The 10,385-nt window shown below is 38.6% G+C and overlaps 1 protein-coding gene across 2 annotated transcripts in view; it reads right to left on the bottom strand.

Annotated features, from left to right (window-relative positions):
• Positions 1-2,362: 2,362 nt before the first annotated feature.
• The window catches only part of Ssadh (succinic semialdehyde dehydrogenase), a 13,463-nt gene continuing 5,440 nt past the window's right edge, over positions 2,363-10,385 (bottom strand). For both annotated transcript variants that reach the window (XM_017620457.1, XM_017620458.1), the window contains 2 exons: positions 3,161-3,660; positions 2,363-3,106 (listed from right to left, as the gene is read on the bottom strand). In XM_017620457.1, the coding sequence (XP_017475946.1) occupies positions 2,663-3,106; positions 3,161-3,660 (944 nt within the window). In that variant the 3' untranslated portion in view covers positions 2,363-2,662. The remainder of the gene's footprint in view (positions 3,107-3,160; positions 3,661-10,385) is intronic.

Here is a 10,385-nt window from a genome sequence, read left to right on the forward strand (position 1 = left end):
TTCCAGATGTCTGGGATGATGAGAGTGGCCATTGACAAGTTGAGGACCTCCGTTAGGTACGCTACCCCCGCAGGACCCAAATTTTTCAGCATCAGCATGCATATTCCGTCGGGACCCATGGCTTTGGAGGCTTTCGCCTTCCCGATGGCCACCTGAACTTCACCGCAAGTGAAAGCAAGGGGGGCACAAGTTGTTGGCAGTTTGTGCAGCCTTCTGGTCACTCGACGCTTGGCTTTGTCCACCGGAGGATGCAGTATGAACTGCCGGCTAAAATAGCTCGCGCATCGCTCCGGGTCCGACGAGGCATGGTCGCCGAAGGAAATTTCGACTCTGTCGTCGTGCTTCGTCGGATTAGACAATGACCTCACGGTTGACCAAAGCTTGCTCACACCAGAGGTGAAATTACAAGTCTTCAGATGCTCCTCCCACTTCTTCCGCTTATGTACGTTTACTAGTTGCCGAATCTCCGCGTTGAGATCCCTGATACGGGGATCTCCGGGATCGGCCTGACGAAGGCTATCACGCTCATCGGCTAGAACAGCCGCTTCGGCAGGGAAGTTTGGACGTGGGTCCGATATACATCCTGCCGGTATGAAGCGAGCTGCAGCAGCAGTGATAGCCCTGCGGAACTTACGTTCACCGAGATGGACGTCGGTTGGTGTGGGGAGCGCTGCGAAGGTGTTTTCGGTAAACTCCGCGTAACCTTTCCAATCAGCTTTAGAAAAGTTGATATAGGTCCGGTGTTTGGCGGAGGCAAAGTCGGTTGGTTTATCAATCGAGATGACTATGGGTAGATGGTCTGATGCTAGAGTCAGCATAGGTCGCCACGTTATGCTGTTTATCAGACCAGCGCTGACTATTGTGATGTCTGGCGAGCTACTGCAGTTACCCATAATCCTGGTGGGTGCGTCGTCGTTCATTGTGCAGAATGTCGAATCGTCTATCTGCTCAGCCAAGTCTGTTCCCCTACGATCGTTTGACAGGCTTGAGTGCCAAAGATCGTGGTGCGCATTAAAGTCACCTACTACCATACGGTTTTCACCTCTGAGGAGCGCACCTATATCAGGGTGATATCCTGCCGGGCAGCAGGTGACAGGGGGTATGTATATGTTAAATATTTCGAGCTCGACATCGCCTGACCGGATAGCGATGCCCTGACATTCTAGGGTGGTATCCCTGCGGTCGATGTCTGCTTCGATAAGACGATACTGCACGGTGTGGTGCGTGATGAACGCTAAGCCACCACCATTATCTCGCTCGCGATCTCGACGGTGCACGTTGTACCCGGCGCAATTCAACAAAGTTGAATTGCTGTGCAACTTCGTCTCTTGGACCGCAGCTATTAATATACCATGCCGACACATGAAGACGGTTATCTCCTCAATCTTGCTCTGTAGCCCGTTACAGTTAAATTGAAGGAGCTTCATGTGGTTCGGGAGACGTGTCGTGATGTGGGGTGTAAGTGAGGTGTATGTTCTTGCCGCCGTTGGCTGTGTGTGCTGCTGAGGTGATTGCCGCCCTGTGGTGGTGGTGGGGGGCGTCGCAATTGAAGTCTGCGACCGAGCAGCGCAACACGGGCCCTCGAAGTTCCCCGTCCAATCTCGCGTGGTGCGCAGACCTGAACATGCCCTAAAGTGGCACCAGCCAAGGCAGGTGTTGCACTTGACTGATGTCACATTACGGAATATTCTGGTCTGACATACCGTGCAGATTGTAGGGGGAACCAGGAGTTGTTGGCGGCGGCGTGTGGGTGGTGGTGCGGTTGTGTGTGTTATGTGGTCTGTGGTGGCTGTGGTACGGTCTGTGGTGTTATTATGTTGTTGTGTTGTGGTGACTGTGTGAGGCTGCTGTGTGAGTGTGTGAGGCTGCTCGGGCGGACTGTGGTTAGCCGTGGAGGCTGCTCTGTTTGAGCAACAGGGGGCCACGTACGACGTGGTCCACTGTCTGTGTGTCCGTAGTCCCGAGCAGACCCTGAGGTGACTCCACCCCTCGCAGGCATTACACTTGACTGAGGTGGAGTTGTGGTGTAATCGTCTTCGGCATACACAGCAGGTGTATATTTCTGGCCCAGGGTTTGACTCGATGCCAGCCCTGAGTAGGAGAATGCGTAGTGAATGTTGCCCTATGGACGGACAACTTCTGAGATACTTCGCCGACCTAAACGGGGTTAGATCGCCGAAACAACAGCCCTTGGTCGGGTGAAACCCGAGTCATTCCGGTACGTAGAACCGGCTGTCGTGGGAATGTAGAACCGGCTGTCGTGGGAATGAGTCTGTAGAGATACTACGCCTCTACCAAAAATGCACGTATTTTTTTGCTAATCAAAACTAAAAATATTCTTTTACCTTAAAGCAAAAATTACTCCATCTAACATTTCTTTTATATATAATAAAATACGCATGAAATTACATAAATCGATGTATAACTAAACTCAAAAATCATAATATAATAATCATTTATTCCTTAATAATAAGATCTTTTATGGAAGACCATAGCTTTTACCAAATTCAATGGTCCGTAGTTATAGCCGACACTTAAGTTAAAAGAAGCTTTTTGACATACGTACATAACTTTCAATGGGATATCTGTCAAAAAAGCTGTTTTTATCTTTGGAGTCGACTTTATTTTGACTATAACTACAAGCCAATCGTGAAAACAACTTTCAATATCTTAAGTTACCCATACATATATACTTAATTTCGACGTATTCATCTATACCATGATGACAACCTTCACGCCCTATGCCTGATTCTTTGACACCTCCAAAAGGAGCTTCGGCGGCAGAAATCAGTGCTTCATTCACCCCCACCATTCCCACTTCCAGAAGCTTCGCTACCCGAAATACTTGTTGTATATTTTCACTGAAAAAATACCCAGCCAGTCCCCGCCTGGAATTGTTAGCAGCATGTATAACTTCTTCTTCAGTATTAAATTTCATAATGGAGACAACAGGTCCAAAAACTTCTTCTGTATATAATTTGGCATTAGTTGGTACATCTGTGATTATAGTTGGAGAGTAAAATAAATTCCCCAAGTTCTTTAGCGGTTTGCCTCCTAGTATTATATTAGCATTTTTTAAACGAGCATCCTCTACGTATGCACTAACCTAAACTTGATGATTTAAATTAGAATATTTTTTTGTTAAATTAATGTTATTTACCTTATTAAATTGCATACTATTTATAAGTGGCCCAATTTGAATACCCGGTTTAGAACCGTCACCAACTTTCAAAGATTCGACGCGCTGCTTTAGTAAATCTATGAATCCGTCGTGTACTTCTTGCTGCAAAAAAAAGCGATTTGCTGATATGCATGTTTGCCCACAGTTACGAAATTTACATGAAACGGCAGCGTCAACGGCCTTATCTAAGTTTGCTGAGTTAAATACAATAAATGGGGCATTGCCACCTAATTCCAATGATATGCGTTTAATTCCATCAGACGAATTTCGAAATAGCAATTTCCCTACTTCTGTTGATCCTGTGAACGATATACCTTCTACATCTGGACTTTTGCAAAACAAGTCGCCTATTGGAGGTGCTTTATTTGTTGTAACAATATTTATAACGCCGGCTGGAAAACCGGCTTGCTCTGCAAGTTTAACAAGGGCTAAAGCTGTTAGCGGTGTGTCCTCCGCCGGTTTGATAACTATAGTGCAACCTATTAAAAAAATGAGATGAAAATAGTTATTTTAGTACATTCATATTTATTTTAAAAATTTTATCATGCCGAAACTAAATTAAAATACATATTTCGCGTTTAAACTTTCGCTAAGTGTTTGGCCAAAAATTTGGGGTGTACGTTATGATGTTATAACACAAATGGAGAGACCTACAATTTTACGCCCCCTCTGGACGGCAAACGGGTTTTCAAGGCAGAAATACGTTCTGAGGTTTGCCATTGCCTGCAGAGGCGACCGCTGCTAGAAAAACCCTTTTATTTTATATGCCGCTCGGACCAGCAATCGAACCCAGGCTCTACAGAGTAGAAGTACGCACCTCTAACCACTCTGATATAGGGACCTAAAACTTCAACCGTACATACACTATTAACACTAGAAATACCAAAGCGGTTAAATGACCGCAATCACATTTTTGATTGAACATATTACTAGAACTATTGCATTAGCATCGCTAACGTTTCATGACTTCTAATAATCCGACTTTGTTACGTTGTTCTGATATATTTATAATGATATATAAAAATGATTAATTATGTACCTTGAAAGGCCATGGCCGTGAATGCACGTGTGGTAAGTTGGACGAAAATTTTGGTGTTTTCCCTTCCACCAAAAAATTTCGCCTTTTCATTGCCCCTTTCTCTTTCGCGATTACAAAATAAAGGGAAACGGTGAGAAAAGTTTGTGTTCGTTTCTTAAAATGGCATTCTTGTAAGGCAAGAAAAGGCACATTCTCTGTCCTTAGAAGCTTTGTCAGGGGAAACGGTTGCCCTGCAAATCAGATGGTTGCTTAAACCGACAATTTTATGGAAGCTAGGCAAGGACCAGAAGGCAAAAACATGCCCTTTTAGAGGATGGAGTATAACATCAAACACATTTTGCACCGTGGAAGGGCTTTATTTTTTGGAACAATCGAAATCACAATTATTTTTCAGCATTTATACATGAATTTTGTATGTTACTTTAATGAGTAAAACAAAAATATGAAATCATTCATTCTGATATGCTTATAATGATATCATACCTTGAAAGACCGCGGTTGTCATTTGATCGCAATGCTTACATTTTATTAAAAGCATGGGTGGGTAGTTGAATGAAAATTATTTTTCTACACTCATTCATTATTTTTGTATGTTACTTAAATTTAACAATGAATAAAACCAAAATATTAAAACATTCGCATAAAGCATTGATTAAACGTCTTAGGCCCAATTTCAGATGGCATACTTAAGTAGAGATTGTTAATTAACTTCCACTATTTATTCTCAGATCAAACATTAAATCTGCACTTAAATAGCCAATATTGGCTACAAGGCGGATTTATACAAAGAGGCGAATTTAGATTTTCGTCGCGGTCCTTCTGAATGTCAAAATGATGTGCTATTTAAAAATGACATATGCAACCCTGAGTATGTACCAAACAACCAAGATTGATTGGCAGGTTGTTTAATTAATTTCTCTAAATCCCACCAAAAAACAGTCAGGTGTCCAGCACAAAATTTAAAGAAACAAGCAAATGCAAAAACAATTTCAAGGAACAGGCAGCAGTGCTCTCAATTGTTTGGCATATTTAAACAAAGTTGATCTGAAACCCAACAAAAGCTAAATGGCATTTAAACAACAATCCACATTTAAACTTAAGTGCCGTTTAAATATTCATTTGAAATTGGCCCTTAGTACGTCACCGCTCTTGGTCTTTCTAGGTAGTTCTAAGTTTCGTCTATCTAGTCCGAATAGTCGCCCCATTTCGCTTTGGCGTTTGCTTCGCGTTGACAGCTGAGATAACTAAATGCATTTATATGAATCAAATAATCTTTTTGCATGCGCTGAAACCAGTTGATGCCACCAGTGTTGCCGCGAATCATTTTTAGTGGTAGCCAAATGCTTTTAAAAAAAGGGCTAAAAATAAAAAAAAAAAATCGTTGTGGCCAAAAATGGTAGCTACATTTTTTTTACTTATATATACATATATCAGTAAACACGCAAACATTTTCAATAAGTAATGGTATAGAAAAACAATGAATTCTGNGGGCTAAAAATAAAAATAAAAAATCGTTGTGGCCAAAAATGGTAGCTACATTTTTTTACTTATATATACATATATCAGTAAACACGCAAACATTTTCAATAAGTAATGGTATAGAAAAACAATGCATTCTGGAAAAAAGCTAATATTTTATTCTATCAAAAACCATTTTGTATAAATGGGGAAATATACGACACCAGCTTGCTGGCTCCTTCAAGTGATTTTCCCATCAGGCTCGATTCCCCCCCCCCTTCATCAGTGAAATGAAACTTTTTATTTTTAAATTAATAACACAATACTATTTTACCCTTCCGATATATAATTTTTTTATTTCAGACTGATGACAAATTATCTTTTAATGAATTTTTGAATATTTGCGAAATACAGTAGGCCATTTTTCTTAGTTCCGTACAGTGTTAGGAAATAATCTATAGAAAAACTGTACTTTTCGACTGTAAATTGTATCGACTTTTTAATTTGCTAATATGCATGCATGCATACATAGATTCCCTTCAAGACCAATGCTTTGATGGTATTCACGGGAAAGTTTATGTAGGTGCATTTACATATTTTACACTTTTAACAGAAATGTCAAGGCAGATATTTTAAGATACACTTCTTAACAAACAAATTCTTTTAAGTTATTATGAATAGATAAAAGAGACATCTTCTTTGAATTCAGTACTTAAACTTGACATTTCAAGTGCTTATCAAAACTTTATACATGTTAACTAGATTGGCCATTTATCTTAAAATTATAAAATTTTAATTATTTGTTTATACAAATACAGTTTGACAAAAACCGTATAAATCCAAGGTTTAATCTTTGCGCAACATTAACAAAATCAACAAACTTTCGTAAAGCTTTTTAATTAGATTTGATATAAATACATATTTTGAGTATGCAGTTTTGTAGCCCGATCAATTCAAATAAAGCGCAAGTTTAAAATATATCGCCGCGACTTATCGTTGATTTTTAATATATTTTTTTTTTTTGATGAAGGCGGTTCTCATTTTCTTCATATTTCATATTTATTTAAGAAATGAGGCTGTATCTATAAGACTTTTGAGTGTTTTATAATACATCAACAGTTTGTAAAATTCAATGTTTGCACAAAGTAAACTTAAAACTAAACTATTTTTAATTAAAATTCAAATTAAAATTAAGACTTAAAAATTAAGGCCAGATATAATAAAAGGTCAGGCATATAAATGTAAATACGAACATACAAAATTTGGTTTAATAGTAGAAGTGACAGAGACAGNAAAATTAAGACTTAAAAATTAAGATATAATAAAAGGTCAGGCATATAAATGTAAATACGAACATACAAAATTTGGTTTAATAGTAGAAGTGACAGAGAAAGAGAAATGATAACAGTTTAATCGCAACCACATTCCTTGTGCAGATTTAAAGTAATTATACAATACCTTTCTGAAATTACTCCGATTCATCGCTGCTTTTACGGATTCAGGAACTGAGTTCCAGAGCCTTACAGCATTAATGAAGAACAGCCTAGCTGAAGACAAGTAGGAATATTTGGGGACAATCAGACTTAGATTTCTATTAGGCNCTTGTGCAGATTTAAAGTAATTATGCAATACCTTTCTGAAATTACTCCGATTCATCGCTGCTTTTACGGATTCAGGAACTGAGTTCCAGAGCCTTACAGCATTAATGAAGAACAGCCTAGCTGAAGACAAGTAGGAATATTTGGGGACAATCAGACTTAGATTTCTATTAGGCCTTGTTGATTCTAATTTTTCAAAAAGGTATTTTGGAGTTTTGAATTCTATAAGCTTATACATAAATATACAATTTCTAGCCGCTAGGTATTCAAAAATGCTGCATTCTAGAATTTTGTTTTTCCACATAGAAACGTGGTCATATCTTTTGAGGCCGTAAACGTAACGTGTAACGTTATTAAACGCAACATCAATTTTGTGAAACGAAATAGAGTCAAACTTGCTATACACTAGCCCACAGTACGTGATCTGCGGCACTATAAGCTGAATAGCTAACTTTCTTCTTGTATCTAAGGGTGTAAACGACGCTGACATTCTTAATCTACGTAAAACAGCATACACGTTACTTACCACATTATTCACATGGTCAGAACAGCTCAACATAGAATTAACAACAAACCCTAAATTTCTTATCTTGTCAGTCATAATCAGGACGCTATTACCAACAAACAGTTTCGGAATATCTTCCACATGTACTACACGTTTACTAATGGGCAACACATACGACTTTGCAGCATTTAAGCAAAGACAATTATCGAGGGCTCAGTGTGAAATTGCAGACAGGTCACTATTAATTTTAAAACACAAATCTTCAACAAGACCAATTTGACTGGACAAGTACAATTGAATGTCGTCAGCGTAAGCATGGACGTTGANGGAATATCTTCCACATGTACTACACGTTTACTAATGGGCAACACATACGACTTTGCAGCATTTAAGCAAAGACAATTATCGAGGGCTCAGTGTGAAATTGCAGACAGGTCACTATTAATTTTAAAACACAAATCTTCAACAAGACCAATTTGACTGGACAAGTACAATTGAATGTCGTCAGCGTAAGCATGGACATTGACATGGTGGCACACAGAGAATACATCATTCACAAAAAGACTGAACAAATGAGGGCCAAGGACAGAACCTTGCGGCACATCCGAGCCAACAAGTTTAGATGTGGAGGAGCCAGTCTTGCACATTACCTTTTGAGTTCTTCCTGCAAGGTAGCTGATCATAAGTTTAACAGAGCTATCAGAAAAACCAAAGTGGTATTTAAGTTTTTTGCAAAGCAGGTCATGTGATTCACCAAGTCAAATGCCTTAGAAAAATCCAGTAGGCAAAGAAGAGATAGGTCACCATTGTCAACCAGTATCCGTATATCGTTAAGTATTTTCAACATAGCCGTAGAGCAGCTATGACTTGGTCTAAACCCTGACTGCAATGGCGATAATAAATTATTTTCTTGTACAAATGAAGAAATCTGCCCTGCCATCAACGACTCGCACACTTTTGAGAAGGCTGTTAAAATACTTATAGGTCTGTAGTCTCTAGGATAAGTAGCAGTGCTCCTTTTGGCTACAGTAATAATGACAGCCTTTTTCCATTCTGTTGGAAAACATGAAATTTTGAAACAGTGGTTAATGACATGAGTTAGAGTTCTCAGAATAAAAGGCAGCACAAGATTCACAAACTTCAAAGATATCCCATCCTCTCCATTGGCATTAGACTTGATACCCATCACAGATTTCAAAACTTCTGATTCACTTTGTAGGGTTTGTATTTGTGTTACTGTCGTTTATTGTACTGTGTTAATTTCAACTTTGTAATTTAAAAAAATTTTATATTTAAGTGATTTTGTAGTTCAAACATCAAAGAGAAAATTAGCTTACTTCAAATATTTTTCTTGAGCTGTAAACAACATAATTTCATTTGGAATTTTAAATTAAACCTTTTTTTAAATAAATTTATATATTAACTACAGTTGGCGATTCTGCCAGGAGCTATTACGTACTGCAAGCAAGAAATCAGCAACAAAAATATTTCACTAGGAGTTACCCGTGTGCTAACAGGATTATCGTATCAGCGTGTGAAATTCCATCCTATTGTTTTACTGGTGCAAGGAGTTCAACTGTTGAAACTGCAACAAAACTATCACTCTCAACAGCTTCAATCATCAACCACAATATGTGCAATAACTGATTTTCTCAATGTCCTCATCACAGCCAATGCAATCGAGTTCACCGCCCTACGATAAGTGAATTATGAACATTAAGAACCTGCGATATCTACTGCTGCTGCTGCATTACCTAGTGCCGATGGTTTCTTTGGCTATTGTGACAAGACATAGTCCAACTTCTTTCCGACCTCGCCGACTCACCAACAGCTAGGAGAATTCCCACAATTACCATCACAGCTTGGTATTGCACTACCCAACATCATTATTATCACTATCAGCCGAAGATGTAAAAGCAATTGAGTAGCGAAAGTGACGGTAACAACTGGCACGGTAACCAAAGGAACATACAAAGCAGCCGCAGAAATAAGCAACGTCCGGTCGCTGTTAATAGCAGCAATTTCAGTACAGAGTGGTGAGCTGTATCGTTTTGTCTAATATTTTTGAAAATTATTTTCCCCTTTAAATTAGATATATATAATATATTTTCAATGTACCGTATATTTAAACTTGTTTCGGATAAATTGTAAACACTCCTTATAGAGATTATTTTAAGTTATCATAATGTTTCGTTCACCCCCACATGATACACACACATCTACAGGGACAAATAATTTAAATGACTCGCTTATAGATTTGCAAAACAACTCTTTTCAAGAGGAGTTGGCAAATCCTTATGCTAGTGAAAATAATAATGAGGTGTATGCAACCTCAGTCAAGCTTCCACAATTTTGGACAAGTTGTCCAGAAGCTTGGTTTGTACATACAGAAATGCAATTTAACATGAAAAACATTACACAAGATACTACAAAATATGAACACACAATCACAGCGCTTCCGCAAGAAGTAATAGTTACAATATTAGATTTCATTTAAAATCCTCCGCATAAAAACAAGTTTTCAGAATTAAAGAAAGTCTTAATTGAAAGGCATTCTTTAAGCGAAAATAAGAAATTAGATAAAATTTTGTCAGATTCAGAGAT

The sequence above is a fragment of the Rhagoletis zephyria genome, unplaced genomic scaffold (genome assembly GCF_001687245.7).
Source record: "Rhagoletis zephyria isolate East Lansing unplaced genomic scaffold, Rhagoletis_zephyria_1.1 Rzeph_scaffold_02167, whole genome shotgun sequence".
NCBI lineage: Eukaryota > Metazoa > Arthropoda > Insecta > Diptera > Tephritidae > Rhagoletis > Rhagoletis zephyria.